The 21124-nt window shown below is 36.3% G+C and overlaps 1 protein-coding gene across 1 annotated transcript in view; it reads left to right on the top strand.

The window, feature by feature from the left end:
* The window catches only part of MALRD1 (MAM and LDL receptor class A domain containing 1), a gene marked incomplete at both ends in the record, with an annotated part of 625033 nt that overhangs the window by 233640 nt on the left and 370269 nt on the right, over positions 1-21124 (top strand). Inside the window, 3 exons of the mRNA XM_079776420.1 lie at positions 5803-5959; positions 10641-10751; positions 16419-16632. Coding sequence (XP_079632546.1) covers positions 5803-5959; positions 10641-10751; positions 16419-16632 — 482 coding nt within the window. The remainder of the gene's footprint in view (positions 1-5802; positions 5960-10640; positions 10752-16418; positions 16633-21124) is intronic.

Genomic DNA, 21124 nt, shown 5'->3' with positions numbered 1-21124 from the left:
AAGAATTACTTGTGTATTTCGGCTAACAGTCCTCATTAAATGTGAATGTTTTATGTAAGCTTGAGACAAATGTGTAATCTGTTGTTGTTGAATGAGTTAGTCTATAGGTGTCAATTATATGCAGTTGATTAGTGATGTTGCTTTGTTCAACTATGTCCTTACTGATCTTTTGTCTGCTGTGAGTGTCCATTTCTGATATAGGGTTGTTGAAGTTTCTAAGATAGTGAATTCATCTATTTCTTTAGTAGTTTTTGCCTCACATAGTTTGATGCTCATTGTTAGGTTCATGTACATTAAAGATTGTTATGTCTTCTTGGATTGTTGATCTCTATAACGTTTTGTCATACCTTTTATCTCTCATAACTTTTTCTAATGTTTTGAGAGCTGGGTCAGAAAATTTCTATTAGAAATTATCACTTATCTAGTGATTCTCAAAATAAAGTTTGTTTCATTCACTCATTTGACAAATATTTTTTGAGTGCTTACCATGTGGCAGTTTTGTGTGTGTGTGTGTGTGTGTGAGTGTTTTGTGTGTGTATGTGTCAAGTGTTAGGAATGTGTGATTTAAAACAACAACAAAAACAAGAACAGGATAATAGACAATTGTTATACAACTCCCAACTCCAGAAGAGCTGTTTACATTTTAAAAAAGTGTGTGTGTGTGTGTGTGTGTGTGTGTGTGTAAATGTTATGTATTAGGTTTCTCAAATACATTTGACTAATTCCAAACCAAACGCTTCCCAACTAGCTTTTTCTTTTCTTTTTTTACTAGAACATCTGACCTATTTTTATTCAATATATAAAAGAAAATGAGTTGCTTTAAAAGCAGGTGTCACAATTTTGTTTTAATCTTATAGTTATTTATCTTCCCCAGAGTACTTATTTTGAGAAGAAAAACAAAAGTGGAATATCTATTTTTCTAGGTATTTCTTTTGGATTGACATTTTGATTTAGTAACTTGGGATTGTAAATACCATTTTAACTGTTAATGTAAGTGGTTTAAGGCAGAGTCTCAAAATTTAGCATGTACAGAATAGACTGGAGAATTAGTTAAACAGATTGCTGATCCCTTCCCCAGAGTTTTTTTTAGTAGATCTGAGATAGGGCCCAGGAATTCGCATTTTAAACAAGTTCCCAGGTGATGCTGCTGGTTCAGACACCTCTCTTAGAGGAGAATGAGTTTAGAATATAAAGCATGGGGAGATAGATGGATCAAAGTCCTGGCTTCAAGGGAATTACCACTGGCAAATTATTAATTTTAGTTATCTCATCCAGGAAGCAGTAATGATTATAATCCCACTTTTGAGGTTTGTTATGAGTGTCCAATGACAAACTATTATTTAATATTCCCTAATTTAAAGGCTTATTAATTTAAAGATTCATCTAAAAACTTACAATATTTTACTTTATACATCTCAAAAGCTAGTGTTCCTTTGGCTTAAAATCTATTTTATAAAAAAATATATTTACATTAGTGAGCCTTTTAAAATCCTGTTTCAGAATTAGAAGATAAATAAATACAACTGATTGTGTAATTTTTTAAACTTTTAAAATTTGCAGTTACTTTTTAATGTTTTTCTACTTGCCTCACAAATAATTGTTCTCCAGTGAATGTCATATAATATTGAAACAGGAACTGTGGGTGCTTATAATTAAAATAGTTGCCTTGGTACCTTTGTTATTGAATTTTGAGCTGGTAAAAACCCCAGGTGGTTATATAAAATTTCAACAAATGTTAATTACTTCATTTTTATTTCATGAGACTAGGAAAGAGAAATCCAAACACACTCTGCTAAAATTGTAAGTCCTTTTTTAAAATTGAGCTACCTTGCATTTGCATAAGGGACACTTTGTATTTCTGCTACTCATGAAGCTATTAAAGTTCATGATAAATCTTAGTAGCTAATATCAATCAGTTATGTTAAAACAGCCTACATTATTATAATGAATCAAAAGATATCTCTCAACCTAACGAATAAGCCTGGACAATATATCCCTCATCTGGTATATTTACAAGATCAAAGGCCAATTGACCTAACTCAAACATATTTTACTTTGTCCATGCAAGAGGATTTTTTATTTATTTATTTTAGTACCCAGGAGATTCTCAAATAAAGAGGGGAGAGAAAGATAATATTTTAATTGCTTACTCTGTGTAATGGTAAGACTTTAGAAACTGATCACCTAGGAGGCCTAGGAGACTTTCTTTAAAATAGCATGGACTATAAATCAGATCTCTTTTTATAATGACTTTTTAAATAACTTGTACATTATCACCACGGATCTGTACATTTGCAACACCTGGGTGTGTAACACTTCTTTAAACTTTTACTACTATGTGGTTTATGATATGTTTTATTAGAAAATGTATGTTTCTATAAAACATTACTTCATGCTTTATATGAGAAAAGACAATTTGAAGGCTGGTAGAGAGATGCTGATACTTTATGGGTGACAGCACAGTATGTGTGATCATTATTGCTGTTCTCATTTTAGGAGGGGAGTTGATTTCCTTTATAGGTACATGGTTGAATAATCTCATCTCGAACACAGGCAAGTGTTCATTACAAGTTGTGTAATTCTTCATTTTTCCAATAGGAATTGTACGTACATCATGTGCCCGGAGTTAATGCATATATGATATACTGCTACACTAGTAACTGTGTTCACAGTGCGGTATAAACACACACATGCAGTTTTGTTGTTTGAAATGTTCAAATTTATCTCCTGTCATGTCTCCCTTCTTTTCCTTGCCAGCAAGGGAGTATTGCAAGGATTTATAATTTACATAATTATAACTAATTATTTTATATTTATTCTTGTGAGTGACTGAATATTTTTTAATTTTAATGGATTGGGGAAATTACTATTATTTTCATTGTATACTTTTTGGGAAACAAACACAGGGACCTCCAGTTGAACCATAGGTTAGATGCTTTTTATCATTGCCAAAATTGTGACTTTTAATCACTTAATTCCTCCATGGTCTCCAGATCTATTAGCTTTGCTCTGTCTTTTCTAAATTTGTTGTTGTTGTTGTTTTGTATTGTTTTGCTTTGTTTTTACCCAGCCTAGAACACATTACCAACTTGTCATCTGAATTTCATCTGAATCCGCAGTTCTCCACTCCCTTCATCTTTTATCTCCACATGCGTTCTACTAACTTTAAACTCACTTGTCTATTTACTTATCAAGTATTTTTGAGGGTCTACTTTGAACCATGCACTATATAGGAAACAAAATATGCATGGCCCCAAACACAGATATAAACATTTTAACATTTTGGAATATTTTCTCCAGTTCTTGCTTGTATATATGTAGTTACATAATATGTACTAGTATGTATAACAACACATACACATATAACTATTGAACATGTGGGCTAGTGCATGCTATATGGTAGGCCATCAATAAATATTGCATTTATGAAATGTGATACGTATGCTTTCTCCCATTCACCGGCTTTTTGATCATCATATTGGTATTTTTTGATAAATAAAAATCCTTAATTTGAATTCGGCTCTGTTTTCCAGTGTTTCTCCTTATGGTTATTTTTATATATTGTTTAAAGAAACTTTCTAATTTCTACATTATAAAGATATTATTATATTATCTATAATAATAAAAGCGTAATATGATAATTAGACCAGACAGCTGAACGGCCTTCTGGACGTCCTTCCGGATGTCCTTCCAGATGACTTTCCAGATGAAGCCGGGGCTGCGAGGGCCAAGGCAAGCCGCTGTGACTGTAAGGGCAGAGCCCCTTGCACGAATTTTGTGCATCAGGCCTCTAGTTATAAGCTTCATTGGTTTACCTTCCACATTCCTGGTACAATCTACCTAGAATTTATTATTTTTAAATGCAGTGAAATAGATATCAATTTTTCTTATTTTCACAGATGGCTATCTAATTAATTTAGTAGACACTGAAAATATTGTCCTTTTCTTCACTGCTCTGATGATCTAAACTTTTTGTAAATCATGTGTACAAATATGTGGATTTCTTTCAGAACTGTTCCATCCATTTCTCTGACCCATTTGTCTGTCTTTACTCCAATACCACGCTGTCTTGATTATTCTACCTTCATAATGGATCTTGACATCTGATAGAGTAATATTGGCTATGCTTAGTCCTTGGTATTTCTTTCTTTCTTAGAAATTAAAAATATTTTAAATTACAGTTGACATTAAATATTATATTAATTTCAGGTATACAGTATAGTGGTTATACATTTATATAACTTATGAGGTGATACCCTCAATAACTCTGGTACCTACTTGATACCATAATAGTTATTCTATTTGAAGCTTGTCCATTTCTGGGAAAAATGTCTATTAAAATTGTACTGAATCTCAGTGAATCTATAAGTCAATGAATTATTTATATGTCTTCTTTATTCTTGGTCTCCCTGGAGATCTGGGATATTAAGACACAAGGAACAACGTTGGAAGTGCTTACTCATTGAGACACAATTCAGAAAAATTAATGTAAAAATCCTATCTCTTAAAAATGATCTTAATTTATATCCTCTGTGGTTTGAAGGACGCTAAACTCTTAACCACAAATCACAGCTACCATTTATTAACTATATAAGATATACCAGGTACTGTGTCAGATGTTCCACTTATTTTATTTCTAATTTCTATTAAAACCATACATGGAACTATCCCATTTTACAAATGAAGAAAGTATGTTCTGAGGGATTAAATAACCTACCCAAATGTTTGCCCACATAGTAAATGATGAGGCCAGATGCTAAACCCTGTGTGTCTTTTGCTCACAGTCATATTCCCAGTGCCTTAGACAGGCAAGACTGGAAAATTTAAGTTAATAAATCCATGGTGATTGAATGAATACTTTTGTCTTACTCTCTATTTGCTATTAATGACTCACATTTCATTGATCAAATCATAAAACTTTCCAAATGAAAGGGGTTTCAATAACTATCAAGTTTAAACTTCATACTATCTAGTATACTTAGATGAGAAAGTGGTAAGAAATCTAATTAATCAAAGAAAGAATGCTCAAATTGTGAAGAATGTATCATAGAAATGTACACTTGAAACCTATATAATTTTATTAACCAATGTCACTCTAACAAATTTAAACTTTTAAGAAAGTTGTGTATTGCCAAGGAAGTCTTAAAATTTTATTTTCTTTTTTTTCTGAATTGGCAATTAAAGTAGGGGCATAAACACTATCCTGTATGGCAAGATTGCATTTCTATTTTTTTCCACCATTATTTCCTTCTTTAATTTGGATCTAGGAAATTAAAGACACAATAAAATTATCTACCAACTTAATAAAACTGACCTAACTTAACAGAGAATAAATTTGAACCTGACAGCCTTTTAGATCTATGTGTAGAACCCCAGGCCAGTTTCCATCCTGTTTTTTTTAATGCTTTATTTATCAATATATTTATTTATTTTTTAATGCCTCTTCTTAAGGCATTCACTGTTTCAGGGTCTCATTTTAACCTACATGAAAAGAAGCTCTATAAAGCTATTCAGAGTATTGGCAGTATCACTGTAAAAAAAAAATCAACCAAGTTATTACAGATTAGAGTTGGTAATTTCGGCCTTTACCATAATTTGCACACATTGTACTAATTGATATATGGATTCAAAATCAAAATAGAAGAATTATTTTTGCTGAAGGTTATAAGTCATCATTATGCTATAAAACATTGTTATACTTACAGGAAAAACTGTAGAATGTTAAAATATGATAAATGACAAACTATATTTTGTGATTTTCTATTTTCTTTTTTATCTTATAAACACATCATACTTTCCTAGAAATACCACAGATGGCTGGTACCTGTATGCTGATAGCTCAAATGGAAAATTTGGTGACATGGCTGACATCCTCACTCCTGTTATTTCACGCACGGGACCAAAATGTACCCTGGTGTTCTGGACTTACATGAATGGTGCCACCGTTGGCTCTCTCCAGGTATTGCTTAGATTATAGCACTTTTAAAATTTGTTACATAAAAATTCATAATGTATAATTTATTGTTATTAAAATGTAGTCTACTAATAAATGAAAATGGACAATTATTAACGCTTCAACATGGTATGATTGGAAAAATACTTTAGCAGAATTGAACCTGCATGGCTAGTAGGATATATTTTTTTTACTGTTGAATTTATGATTATGGTCTGTATTCTGAGTTTACAGCTTCTGTGTAATATGGTTTTATACTTGAAATATTTCATTTAGATTTCAGTAACAATGTTCAGAGAATAGCACAAATGACTCTACACACTTTAGTAAAAAAATTGAATGTACATCCTTCATGTTGTTATTTATAGTAGTGGTGCTCATTCTCCAGGAGTCTTTTTCATATTGTTTCTTTGTAAAAAAGATTACATTATTTCAAACTCACAAAAGGTTGCCAGAATCTCACAGACAATATACCCTTGTTCAAAGATCTTATTTTTTTAATATATTTTATTGATTTTTTACAGAGAGGAAGGGAGAGGGATAGAGAGTTAGAAACATTGATGAGAGAGAAACATCGATCAGCTGCCTCCTGCACACCCCCTACTGGGGATGCGCCCGCAACCAAGGTACGTGCCCTTGACTGGAATCGAACCTGGGACCTTTCAGTCCGCAGGCCGACGCTCTATCCACTGAGCCAAACCAGTTTCGGCCAAAGATCTTATTTTTTGTCCATTATCCCAGGAGCATCTTTATTGGGGAAAAAATCAGTTTAATACAGAATCAGATATCACACCTACTTGTTATTTCTTCTTAGTTTCTTTCAAACTGGAATGATTACTCAGTTTTCCTGAGATTTTTATGAGACTGATATGCTTAAAATTATAATTCAATTATTTTGTAATGTTCCTCAATTTGGATTTATTGAATGTTAAGCTTCCCCCCCCCCTTTAACATCACTAATATTGCATCCCATTGGTTAGTACATGATGTCAAACAGTCTCAGTACTTCTGTTCCCTTTGTTATCAATAAATATTTTGTGAAGAACTATTTTGAGAGTCCGTAAAATCCTGACCTGGATTCAATTTTGCCCACTAGTTTTTGCATCCTTTAGTATTTTTAATGGAATTAATTTTACTATGATGATTACCTAATTGTGATTTTCCAACTCCATTATTTTGTCTATATCTATAAGTTGGTATTATTTTGGAAGAACAACAAAAAAATCCCAAAATATTTTCTCTCCATTTTTAAATTAATTTATTCAGTGTGGATTCATGGATTCCTATTGTATTCAATTTCTTATCTGTTGCTTATTTTTTGGTTTTTAAATTGTCACAGATTTGGTCATAGGAGTCTCTTTAAGCTGACTTGTATGTTTCCTTGACAAGCGCCTCCATCTTTGAGTATTTCCTTTCATTATGGACAAAAAGAAGTGCTAGGTTCATCTTATTTTTACACTGTTCCATCCTTGGAGTTAACTATTTCTCCATGCGGCCCGGGTTTCTTTCAGACGACTAAGTTGTACAGGCTAACCAGAGAGAGGTTCTGGAATCTGAATGCACATCCTCAGAGCCTGTCTTACCATATTGGAAATGCCTTATGTAATATACAGCTTGTCTGTAAGATGTATAGATACATTGTTTACATAGAAGCCAACTCAGTTTTTTGAAGCATCTATATTTTTACTCAGTTTCAGAGCTTATATAAAATTTTCCAGAAAGCCATGTCTGAAAAAATGAATTCCAACATTTCAGAACTGTTTACCATGAGCAGTTTTAGATCAGAGCTATATCTGTAAAGGCAGCCAGAGATAAGGACTCTCCCTGTGTTGAATACCATTAACTTATTTACAAAGAAGTCTGTGTTTAGCACATTTGCAAGGAGATTGTACTTGGGTTATCTGCTTTCTTTTTCTCAATAAAGAGAGAGAAATATAATGCAACCAGCTGTTTAACTACTTCTTTCCCAGTAGCTTGATTGTAATTTTAATATTAGGTGTTTCCCCCTTCCCCAATGTTATTGCTGTCTTATTCTAGGCTTTTCCTGGCCATATTAAACACTTACTTTTCCGAATAAAATTTTAGATAAACACATTATTTCAAAACTGCTGTTTTTATTGGAAACACTTTTAAGTTTATAGATGAATTTTAGAAGAATTGCCTTCTTTATTATAGATGAGATTTCGTACCAAAAGCAATTTAAAAGTAAACTTGTTTGTATACTAGTATATATATGTGTTGAATGTTTAATAATCTGAAAGTATTCTAATAGTCTTGTTGATTGAGGTTGCAATTGATCATTTGCTTTATATTGATTTTTAAAAAATATCTTTAGGCAAAACAATATGATTTATTACAAGTTATTCACTTGGAAAATGAGATTTATTTACCTACTATATTTTATAGTTGTGATGATCTAAAATATGCTTTCATTTTTTAGATAAGATTTTGTGTTAGTGGATGCATAACTATCAAATAGTTAAAATAGTAATACATCTGATCCCTATTTTTGTGCATGGCTGAATAACACTAAATGTTGCATTACTCTGTTCATGAATACATTTTCCTTAGTGATTTATATCCTATCTAATAAAGAGGGAATATGCTAATTGACTGTTGTGCCCTCACAAAGATGGCGGCACCGACAGTCAATAAGGAGGGAATATGGTAATTGACTGCCACACCCTCAAAGATGGCGGCGCCCACAGTCACAAGATGGTGGTGCCCAGTCCCCTCAGCCCCACCGGGACGGTAGGCATGCAGCATGGCCATGCCCGCCCCCAGGTGGATCCGGCCTGTCCACGCACCTGCCTCCAGAGTCCCCCCAGTCCCCTCAGTCCCCCAGCCACCCAGTTGGCCCGAGGCACAGGCAAGCCTCAGATGGTGGCTTCCCAGTCACCCAGGGTTGCCCGAAGCTCAGGTAACCAGAGCCGGCTGAGGCTTGCGCTACCGGCAGTGGCAGCAGCAGAGGTGTAATGGGTGTGTCTCCTTCCCCTGATCGCCAGGTCACCTCCTGCTCCTGAGGGCTCCCGTACTGTGATAGGGGGCAGGCCAGGCTGAGGGATGCCTCCCGACAGTGCATGAATTTTCATGCACCGGGCCTCTAGTATAGAATAATATTCATACAAAGATCTATTCCCAATACATTCTTTCTAGTATCCACAAAAATGATTTTTATTTTTTTAAGAAATTATGTTTTCTTGATTTCAATAACATAATGAATTTTATAGACTGAGAATTTAGTGTTATTTTTGCTAGGCACATATTATTTAGTAAGTTAAGACTCTAAAAGCTCTACAGCCATTTGAACTTTTTTTTTTTTTAAAGATAATGAAACTACTAAAAATTACCTTCACTTTAAAGTCAAAATCATCACAAACCCTTCTCAATAATTCCTTGATTTGTATACCTCCTATTTTTAAAAAGTATTATTATGAAACTAGAGACCCAATGCACCAAATTCATGCAAGGGGCTCGGCCCTCACAGCCCTGGCTTCGCAAGGAAGTTCGTCTGGATGATTGTTCAGCTGTTCAGTCTAATTAGCATATTAGCTCTTTATTATACAGGATGATTAAAAAAAAAAAAAACTACTTGAGCCTGTTCTTTTAGAATGTGGACTTGTTCTGCATTTCCCGAGTTTGTTTTATTTTATTTATTCTTTATTGATTAAAAAATTGCATATGTCTCCTTTCTCCCCCATTGACCTCTCCCCAACCACTCACACCCCCCAGCACATACCCTCACCCCCCCCCCAGTGTCTCTGTTCATTGGTTATGCTTATATGCATGCATACAAATCCTTTGGTTGATCTCTTAACCCTCAGTTGCTCTCTTGATGACTCATTTTGTATCATTCTCAAAGAGGAGCCTGATAATTTGTCTGCTGAGACTAATCTGAATTTTCCCTTAGAATGAGGATATAGTACTGATGAGAATGTATAGTTTCAAGGCTGTGGTATAGAGAGATCTTACTAGCACAGCATGAATAGGTGCATGCTCATATCACCCACGTGTGTTGTTAAAAGTAATTGAGCTCCCACTGTAATACTGTCACTGTCCCAACTGAACCCAAGAAGATGAAGAAGATCATTTTCAAAAGAGTATTTTAGTAAGTACTTTGTGCTTTTTTCAACAACATGGATGTTATTTAATATGTAAAATTCCAGTTGTTACTACTTTCAGATTTTGTTTTAAAGCTAAGGTAGGTCCTGGCTGGGTAGCTCAGTTGGTTAGAGTGTCATCCATATACCCCTAGCTTGTAGGTTCAATCCCTGGTCAGGGCACACCAATGAATGTATAAATATGTGGAACAATGAATCTCTCTCTCTCTCTTTCTTTCCCTCCCTCCCTCTTTCTTTCTCTCCCTTCCTCTCTCTTTCAGTAAGTTAATCAATAAATTTATTAAAAAAAACAAAACTAACATAGAGTTCTTAGTTAAATGATGTCCAGATTTCTTTGGACCTGAATGACAGATAATCATGCTCACTTTTATTACATAAAGCTTGTGAGATGCCCTGGGACATAGTGCTGTATAGAAAACAAAGATATCTAATAAAAACTGTCTCAGCTTTTCTATCAGAGACTTCATGTTAATATTAAAATAAAGTAAAAACTTGGAAAATTCTACATGTTTAAAATGTATCGTGATAAAATATTTCAGCACTTCATACTTGATTTATCTTTGCAGGTACTGAGCAAAAAAGACAATGTTACCTCTAAATTGTGGGCTCAAAGTGGACAGCAAGGTGCACAGTGGAAAAAAGTAGAACTATTTTTAGGCATTCATTCACAAATACAGGTTTGTAATCCAAGTACTTGGGTAATAAGTTTTGGTGATTTTTCTTCTTTAATCCTAATTTATTTTCTTCATTCATAGTCTTGTCCTCCCATTCCATTTCTGATGTGTTGTATGAATATATATAGTATTTTCCATAGGAAATTAAAATTTCAGAATGTCCTTATTTCTCCTACTAGACAAACATGCGTCTGGGAACATTTAATTTTAATGACAATTCTGCTCCATTCCACAGTCCCCCATAGGTAAAGAACACCTCCCTGTATTTATAAATACGCATATTCTACGAGACTATAACTACATTAATTTTTTAAAAATTTGATTAAAAGGACATATTTTTTAAAGCATTGTGTTGTTGAACCTTATTAGAGATAATAGATTCACTTAATTTGAAAATATTTTGGAGAGAAACAAAATTGTGTGTTGTATTAGTATTTGTGTTTACATAGACTATAATATTATTTGGAGGATAAGATATATGTAAAACAATTAAAGAAAAGAACATAGATTAAAATGTTTAAAGTGAAAATAATTATGTGCGAAGATACTTGGTATGGATTTTATTTTTTATGGATTACCAAGAAAGCAAGAGCTCCATGAATGGGTGTGTATGGTTTAAATTTTTATTTTTTTTGGCAGAATGGGGGTTTTCTTAGAAGATGAGGCAAATATCTATTAGCCTTGACTGCACAGGGCTTAATTCTACAAATTTAGAATCACTTATCTCTGGATATAAGATATATTTACTAATGATTACATTTCTAATCCTCTGTATATGCAATAGAAGTAGCCAATTCTGCTGTTAATATTCAGTGACTGTATCTACAATCGTGTGCTGTGTCTGATAGATCAGCCCCTCTCAGCTCCTGTGGAAGCACAGGCTAGACACAGCTGTATAAAGGGATTGATACGGCATTATCCCCAATTTCTTGGAAAGATAGGTGTAATGAATCCCATGTATGTTTGGCCTCACTGAAATGTAGTTTTCTAATGGGTCATCTAATCTAATAATAGACAAATATGCAAATTGACCGCACCTTCGCTACGCCCAAGCCACGCCCACCTGCCAAGCCACGCCCACCAACCAATCAGGACGAATATGCAAATTATCAAAACAAAGATGGCGGCTAATTTGCATATCGCGACAGCGTAGAAAGAAGCCAAGAGCTGCAGAAGGGAGCAAAGCTGCAGAGAAGCAAGCAAGCCAGGGGGAGGAGAAGGGAGGAGCAGAGGCGGGGCCAGGGGAGAAGGGAGGAGTGGAGGCGGGGCCGGGGGAGAAGGAAGTTGAGCAGGTGGGGCCGGGGGAGAAGGGAGGAGCAGAGGCGGGGCCGGGGGAGAAGGGAGGAGCGGAGGCGGGGCCGGGGGAGAAGGGAGGAGTGGAGGCGGGGCCTGGGGAGAAGGAAGTTGAGCAGGCGGGGCTGGGGGAGAAGGGGCGGGGCCAGGGGAGAAGGGAGGAGCAGAGGCGGGGCCAGGGGAGAAGGGAGGAGCGGAGGCGGGGCCGGGGGAGAAGGGAAGAGCGGAGGCGGAGCCAGGGGAGAAGGAAGTTGAGCAGGCGGGGCTGGGGGAGAAGGGGCGGGGCCAGGGGAGAAGGGAGGAGCAGAGGCGGGGCCAGGGGAGAAGGGAGGAGCGGAGGCGGGGCCAGGGGAGAAGGGAAAAACAGGCGGGCTGGCAGAGAAGGCGGGCCGGGGGAGAAGGGAGGAGCGGAGGCGGGGCCCGGGGAGAAGGGAGGAGCAGAGGCGGGCCGGGGGAGGAGGGAAAAACAGGCGGGCTGGCAGAGAAGGCGGGCTGGGGGAGAAGGGAGGAGCGGAGGCGGGGCCGGGGGAAAAGGGAGGAGCGGAGGCGGGCCGGGGGAGAAGGGAAAAGCAGGCGGGCTGACAGAGAAGGCGGGACGGGGAAGAAGGGAGGAGCGGAGGCGGGGCCAGGGAAGAAGGAAGGAGAGCAGGCTGGCGGAGAAGTTACAAAAGCAGGGGGGCTGGTGGAGATCGCGGGGCGGGGGACAAGGGAGGAGAGCAGGCAGGGTGGGGTAGAGTGCAGCAGGAAACCCTATTGCAGGATTTTTCCTGCAACGGGAACGCTAGTTTATAGATAATTTAGGAAATTATTAAGAAATAAGTTCAACCTGAAGAAGTAAATATTAGAAAGCAATTTAATGGCCTTGCACATCCTGAAATATATTATTAAGTGATTCTGCCTTTTAACCTCCATGATCTTTTAACTGAGGCAAGAAAAATCCTCAGCAACAACGTGTAAAAGATTTCATTGCTGCTAGACATAGGCTTATACTTGAGGGAATGAAATTTTAACTAGTTTTATGTAAGTAGAATATTTGTATGGCAATATCATATACAAAAAAACAACAATAAAGGGGATGTAATCAAGAGGAATCACATACTAATTTGGCCTTTCCAAAATTAAATATTTCATATATTGAAATTTGTTGTTTAAATCTTTTTGTGTGTGAACCAATCAGTCTTTCAGTAAAAACTTATTAGCACCTACTATGTGCAAAGCAAAATACTATGCAGTGGAGCTAGAGTGTGAGCTGACATATTGTCCATGATTCTTTCATGTTTATGATATCATTTACTTTAGTCTCCAAAAGATGAATGGCTCTAACTCTTGAGGAAAAGTATAAGATAATTTTAGAAATTACATGCTGATTCAACACTGGGTAGTTTTCAGAGTTTTGTTTGGTAACCTGCACTCTGATTTAAACAGAATCTTTAATTATAATAATTTTTACAAGTAGAGCGATCACATACATAACAATTACTAAGTGCTAAGTACTATTCTATGAATTTAAAAATACTTCTTTAGTTTGCACAATAACTGTATGAGGTACATACTATTATTATCACCACTAGAGGCCCAGTGCACAAAAGTTGTGCACTGGGGGGGGGGGGTTATCCTGGAGGGATGTCTGACTGACAGCCTAGTGGGCCGTCAGTCGGACATCCTTAGCATTGTCATGGAGGCGGGAGAGGCTCCCACCCCTGCTGCTGTGCTTGCCAGCTGTGAGCCCGGCTTCTGGCTGAACGGTGCTCCCCCTGTGGGAGCACACTGACCTCCAGGGGGCAGCTCCTGCATTGAGTCTCTGCCCCCTGGTGGTCAGTACACATCATAGTGACCGGTCATTCCACCATTCAGTCATTTGCATATTAGCCTTTTATTATGTAGGATACGCTGTAGATGAGGCAAACTTTATACATAGGCAGGTCATCTACAAGTTCATAATCCAACTGCTACACTATATTGTTTCCCAAATTTAAAAAAATAATTGATCCTGCTTTCATTCTACCAAAACTATATCATTGCTCTTTTTAAAATGTTTAATCACATTTAATAACAAAGTCTGTGGAATCTTAACCAAAATTGTATGGAGCATCTATATATATAAACAGGGAATATGCTAAATAGCCAGGTGTGACCACTCAGGAGGAGGCTACATCACGACCGCTCAGGAGGAGCTGCACACGCAGATGGGTGGGAGGTGACTGCATGCCACCCCCAGTCCCAGCGGCCGTGGGGAGGCTGGGGCTGGGGGTGGGCCGGAGCGGAGACACAACACACAGGAGCGCCTGCCCCCACCCCAGCAGACACAACGCTGCGGCCGGGGGCGTGTTCCGAGTGGCCGCTGCATGGCTCGGAGCACACCCCCACCCCAGTGGACAGGACACAATGCGGTGGCCGGCACTACGCGGGTCAGGTGTGGGTCCCGGTTCCCTGCGGAGTGCCTCCTTGCTCGGCGGGAGGTGGGGCGCCTCCTCATGTGATTTGAATTGCGAGCTGGGCCTCTAGTTGTGATATAATTGATGATTTGACCATTTGGACATGACAGGCAACTGAGATTTTGTCTAAAGGATAGCCGATAAACAAGTTAATGTAATAGTAATTGAGTTATCTGATTTCTTATTCACAGAACATTCCATCACGTATTCAAATGTTTAGATATATCCAGATGATAGAGCACCTTTTTCAGTTTTCTAGGGTTCAATTTACCTTATAAAAAAGTTGTAGTCGTTATTATTTTTCCAGTTTTACCTCCTTTAGTAACTTCCAAGCTCTTAATAAATCTTATAAATTTATTTTTTCTTAGCACATTTGATCTGAAGAAAAACAATTTATCCCTTTTATGTAAATTTATATAGGAATTTACATATAAATTGTATTTTTATTATTTTTTTATTTTTATAATGGGAGACACTTGATTTTCAACTATTCTATCCACTCATCTTAAGAGGAAAGCACCTAGCTTTTCACACAGTAGTATAGAAGCATAACATGTCTTAAACAACAACAAAATTATAATAATTTCTTTCAAGAAAAATAATTATATATATATTTAGTCAAAGGTGTTTGATCTCAATAAATATTTTGTGTAAAATCACTGAGGTAACTGTATTTCTTGTTAACTAATTTCTAATTGTTCTAAATGTACTTTAGAATACAGGAGTATTTCTTATGTTAACACACAAATCCAAATTTGGCCTGCAGAGAAACTCTGAATTAGTTTCACTTAAAAATTTGACACTAAACAATATGTGACTTTTTATGTTCTATGAAACTATATTCATTATTATTCTAAGCCAGTGGTCGGCAAACCGCAGCTCGCGAGCCACATGTGGCTCTTTGGCCCCTTGAGTGTGGCTCTTCCACAAAATACCATGGCCTGGGTGAGTCTATTTTGAAGAAGTGGTGTTAGAAGAAGTTTAAGTTTTAAAAAATTTGGCTCTCAAAAGAAATTTCAATCGTTGTACTGTTGATACTTGGCTCTGTTGACTAATGAGTTTGCCGACCACTGTTCTAAGCAGTGGTCATGTCATAAACTGAAGCTAGCCTTTCTGAAAACTGCAGTGACTCCTGTTATTTTTCATCACTTCTAATTCTATTGCAGTCCACATAAATGGGAGCTCACTACCAAACAATGACACACACGAGAATTGTGTTCATCACATACATTAATCAAAGGCAACTCAAAATAATGTGAGTTCCAAAGATGTGGCCAATAAAAAAACCTCATGGTATTGAGGTTTGATATCTTGGGGTGGACAGATCTGAGGAATGGCAAGAATTGGGCAAAACAGAGTAAAGGATGTGCTTGCATCTCCTTTCTTTTGGTATATTCTGTGCTCGGATTGGCCTCTTGCTTCCATGTGTGATGAGGCTCTAAGAAGTGCACAGGGCTGGTTTGGGATCTGGGAGCTGCAGAGGCAGCAATGGTGGATTGGTGACTCCGGCCAGTGTTCTAGGCCACCTATCCCACAAACCAACACAGGAGCAGTGGTGTTGGTGATGCCACTCCCACATCCCTATGTGTTGAGGATGGTACAAATCTGAATGATCCCCAAGCTTCTTGGGTCAGTTTCATTATGCGGCATTTTTGTAGAGTCAAGTGTATTTAGTGCTTGCTCCAAGTTTTGCATATGATGGACAGCTTAACTGAAACTGATTTTCTTCCCTTCTCTTCCCTTCCCTTCCCTTCCCTTCCCTTCCCTTCCCTTCCCTTCCCTTCCCTTCCCTTCCCTTCCCTTCCCTTCCCTTCCCTTCCCTTCCCTTCCCTTCCCTTTCTTTTCTTTTCTTTTCTTTTCTTTTCTTTTCTTTTCTTTTCTTTTCTTTCTTTTCTTCTCTCTCTCTCTTCCTCCCTCCCTCCTTCCTCCCTTCCTTCCTTAGATTATCTTCAGGGCAAAACGCAGTGTCAGTTACATGGGAGATGTAGCAGTGGATGACATTACCTTTCAAGATTGCTCACCCCTCCTCAGCCCAGACAGGAAGTGCACTGCTCAAGAGTTCATGTGCGCTAACAAGCACTGCATTGCACAGGACAAGCTGTGTGATTTTGTGAATGATTGCACTGATAATTCAGATGAGACTACCTTCATTTGCAGTAAGTAAAAGTGTTCTGTTTTCTAACTTTTGCCTTTATCTCCCACAGTCTTACTCAATTCCATGCATTAATTGCTGACATGCAGAGTATGTATATAGCTCAGCAGCTGAGGCAGTTAGGGTCCATCAGAAAGAATGCATGCACCCCTATGTTCATAGCAGCACAATTCACAATAGCTAAGATTTGGAAACAGCTCAAGTGCCCATCAGTAGATGAGTGGATAAAAAAGCTGTGGTACATTTATACCATGGAATACTATGCATCAGTGAAAAAGAAGAATCTCTTACCCTTTGAGACAGCATGGAGGGACCTGGAGAGCATTATGCTAAGCTAAATAAGCCAGTCAGAGAAAGACAAGTATCACATGATCTCACTTTTATATGGAATCTAATGAACAAAATAAACTGTTAAACAAAATAGATCCAGAAACATAGAAGCATAAAACAGTCTGAGGAATCTCAGATGAAGGTGGGGGTGGGTGGATGGGCAGGAAGAGATCAACCAAAGAACTTATATACATATATGCATAACCCTATTACAGACAATAGTGTGGTGAAGGCCTGGGTGTGTGTGTACTGGATAGGGTCAATGGTGGGAAAAAGGGGGACATCTATAATACTTTCAACAATAAAGATAAATTTTAAAAAAATAAATACATCACTTTTTTTTCTCTCAATACCTAATTTAGAACCAGAATTCTCTTAAAACTAGATGACGGATTGGTATGTGTGTGTGTGTGTGTGTGTGTGTGTGTGTGTGTGTGTGTGTGTGTGTGAAGGAATTGGAGATAAATTGGAAAACACAGCAGAAGGGAAGCAAGTATTTTCCATGTAAAAGAAAGTTTTGAAACACACACACATACACACACACAAAAACACACAGTAAAACATCCATCAAAACTTATTCATGCAGGGTTATCAAGCCTCTATGCTTGGATGCATTTCAAAGAGTTGTCATTCCTTCATGTAAATTGTGAGATGTGGTCAGTTGTTTAAAAGCCAAAAATGAATACCCAGATATTACATAAAAAAGGCAAAGTGGTCTAAAGGAAATACCTATCAACTATGTAATACTGTTTTAGGAGATTGATTTATAATAAACAACATCTATTAAAATATCCTTAGCTCAATGGGCCATATGTGCTCATTCGGGTAAATCTGTAAAATTGTACAATGTAGCCCAGTTGTTGCCTCATTTCATTGCAAATGAGGTGAATACAAATTGTCAAAATGAAGTTTGACAAAGTATTTCACTCTACTAGTAATAATTTTCTGTGCTAGAATATTACAGTTTGCGCCTTTTTGATCTCTTGAAACCAAATCTGGCATATTAAGAATAACTTCAGCATAAAGAGAGCTCACAGTTATATAAAACTTTTAACCTTCAAAGCCCTTTTATCTACTAATCTCCACAGAATCTTCACAGCAGCCCTGAGGGGTAGGGATATATTTTATTAGTGCATTCCACAGAAGTCATGAACAGCAGTGCTTAAGATTTTGTCAAAGTTCATCATACTGGTATCAAAAGAGTTGATCCTAGAACCCATGCACTTTAATTTATGAACCACTCTTTTGCCCAAGCCACCATACTACTTCTGTGTAACACTGAATCTTAAAAAAAGTTACAGATTACAAATCCTATTTATATCATATAATTGTTTGTTCCTTCAGTTGTGGATTCTTTCTTATAATATCCATTATTATCATATATGAACTGAGCAAAAATGTTTGGCAAATCTCAAATTCTGTATTAATATTAATCTCTATCTACCTCATGAATATTTTCTGATGTATTTATAGTTATTTTCTGCATCAAATGTTTTAAAATTCCCATTGCCATTTTCATGTGAATATCACACAAATCTATTAGGTTATCAGTGAAACAGAACAGATATTATACTTTTTATGGATCATGTTGCCAATATATCTTTTTTCCAAGATGTAATTTAATGCAATTTTTTCAGTACTTAATAATCAAGTAATTTCTGACTAAATTTTTCTTGAACTCTTTGTATTTAGGTTCTAACATTGTGGAAATTTCTAGGAATCCTCTGTGTTTGGGAAAGGATGCTGGTTTTCTAAGAGGGTTAAAAATGTATTGAAATTTGCTGTTTTGGTAGTTGGTTTGTATGGAAAATAGAGGCAAAAGTAATCATAAGCCTTTGGAGGGAAGGTTGTGCTAGAGGTGTTTTTTGGTGAAATGATCACCAAATCACTTAAAGTTTGAGTGGGCCTACTTATATCAGCAATACTAAAGCAAGAAAGCTGACTTAGTTCTAGATGTTACATAGAAAGAAGAAAACTTTTTCAGCTTCTTTAAACAAATAAACTAACAAAAAATATGCAAGAAACTCTAAAAGTAACCCATATTTTTATATTGGTTCTCATTACATGATGATGAGGTCTTTTTATATGGCATTGCTTATTTTTATTATGTATTTAAAAATTTTATTCATTCTACTGGTCTTAAATGTTATGTTTTAATTATAAATGGAAAAATCTGCTATCTGAGTTATGAGTGCTGTTATTTATCTTGTGTATACTATAAACATTGGAGCTCTAATTAGATCCAGAAGAATAGGAAGAAAAATAATTTAAATCACTATAGGAACTGTTTTCAGAAGTTTGGCTGACAACTAACCAAGCATTTAGGTTTAAGTTCCACAGTCTTTGGATTTTTGGTTTTTCATTTGTTTATTTTCTTGAGAATTCTAAGTGAAGACTGAACATGAATCACAATTCTAAGAAAACATCTGAAATATCATTAGGTAGAAAAATGACACATAGGACTAACAGAAATAATTTAAAAACTCAACTATTTTTAAAGGTGTAGACTACCTCTGGTAAAGAAGAAAATAATCCTTTGTAAACAAAATGTAACTGCTGCTTTAATTTTCATATATTAATGTAGATTCTGAAAGTACAATCTAGAAGAAAATTTATTATATTATTTATTACTTTATAATATAAATACCATGTCTAAAATATATGATGTAGCCAAGGAAGAAAGTGATTTCTATATCTGAGAACTCTAAAATCTAATTTGAAAATATCTTTGCCATGATATAAAGGTTTCTTTGGAAAATAACCGTATTTTTATTTTTCTGTATGTTCTAATGAGCATATTTATTATTGATACACAATTAAGAGTATCTCAGGCATACTCAAAATAATTTAATTCATTGTGATTAGTGAGAATGCTGAATATTTGATCAGCATAACTGGTAAGTAATCTGAACCTAATGGGCTAATGTAATATTGCAGTACCAATTGTAGATATCTATTGTTTTTAAGCACACACAGAACATTTACCAAAAAAAAAAAAAGTATATCATTAAGCATTGAGCAAATTTAAATAATTTCAGTGGGTTGAAGTAACAGATTATCTCTTTTGAATTACACTGGAAATCAATTATGAGACAAGTGCTAGAAAATTGCTATTGGGAAGGAAAAAGACAGATACAGTTAATAACTCATGCCCCCCTAAAAATCACAATAAAATTAGAATATGTTTTAATAATAATGCATAAAATCCTCTGGGATTTAGGTAAGTGAATACTTAGAGAAAAAATGTACAGACTAAATTTTTATATTAGAAGCTATCTAATACTGCAAGTTAATGGAATAGAACACAAATCTAAGATAGGATTTGCAGAGACTGATAAAATTTTCAAAACCCTGTCAAGAATGGTCAAGAGAAATGAAGAAGACAGAAATATAAAATTAACTTAACATATTTATTGAGAAGTTATGTGTCAAGCAGTGTTTGTGTAGTATGCATCAATAAATAAACAGCAGAAATCCCATTCCTCATATTCTTGTGTTAAACAGAAGATGTAATCTCTGTCTGTACACACACACAAATATATATGCTAGAGACCTGGTGCACGAAATTTGTGCACTTGGGGAGGGGGAGTCCCTCAGCCCACCTGCACCCTCTCACAGCCCAGGAGCCCTTGGGGGATGTCTGCCTGCAGACATCCTTAATGCTGCTGCAGAGGCAGGAGAGGCTGCGCTCACCAGCCATGAGCCTGGCTTCTGGCTGAGCAGTGCTCCCCCAGTGGGAGCACACTGACTACCAGGGGACAGATCCTGCATTGAGCATCTGCCCGCTGGTGGTCAGCGCACATCATAGCAACTGGTCGTTCTGCCATTTGGTTGATTTGCATATTAGGGTTTTGTTATATAGTATATACAATATATATATATATATATATTTATATATACAGGTACATATACATATATATACATATATGTATATGTACATATATGTATATGTAAATATATATATCTGTATATATAAATATATATATGTGTGTATATATATATACACATATACACATATATATACATATATATATATGTGTGTGTGTGTGTATATATATATATAGATATAGATAGATAGATAGATAGATAGATAGATACATAGATGATAGATAGATAGTAAACTATAGTGTTTATTGAAAGGTCACAATTGATGTGAGAAAATATAA

This window comes from Cnephaeus nilssonii, assembly GCF_951640355.1.
Source record: "Cnephaeus nilssonii genome assembly, chromosome: 1".
NCBI lineage: Eukaryota > Metazoa > Chordata > Mammalia > Chiroptera > Vespertilionidae > Cnephaeus > Cnephaeus nilssonii.
Note: the sequence above shows the minus strand (reverse complement) of the source record. Positions and strands in the feature narration are given on the sequence as shown.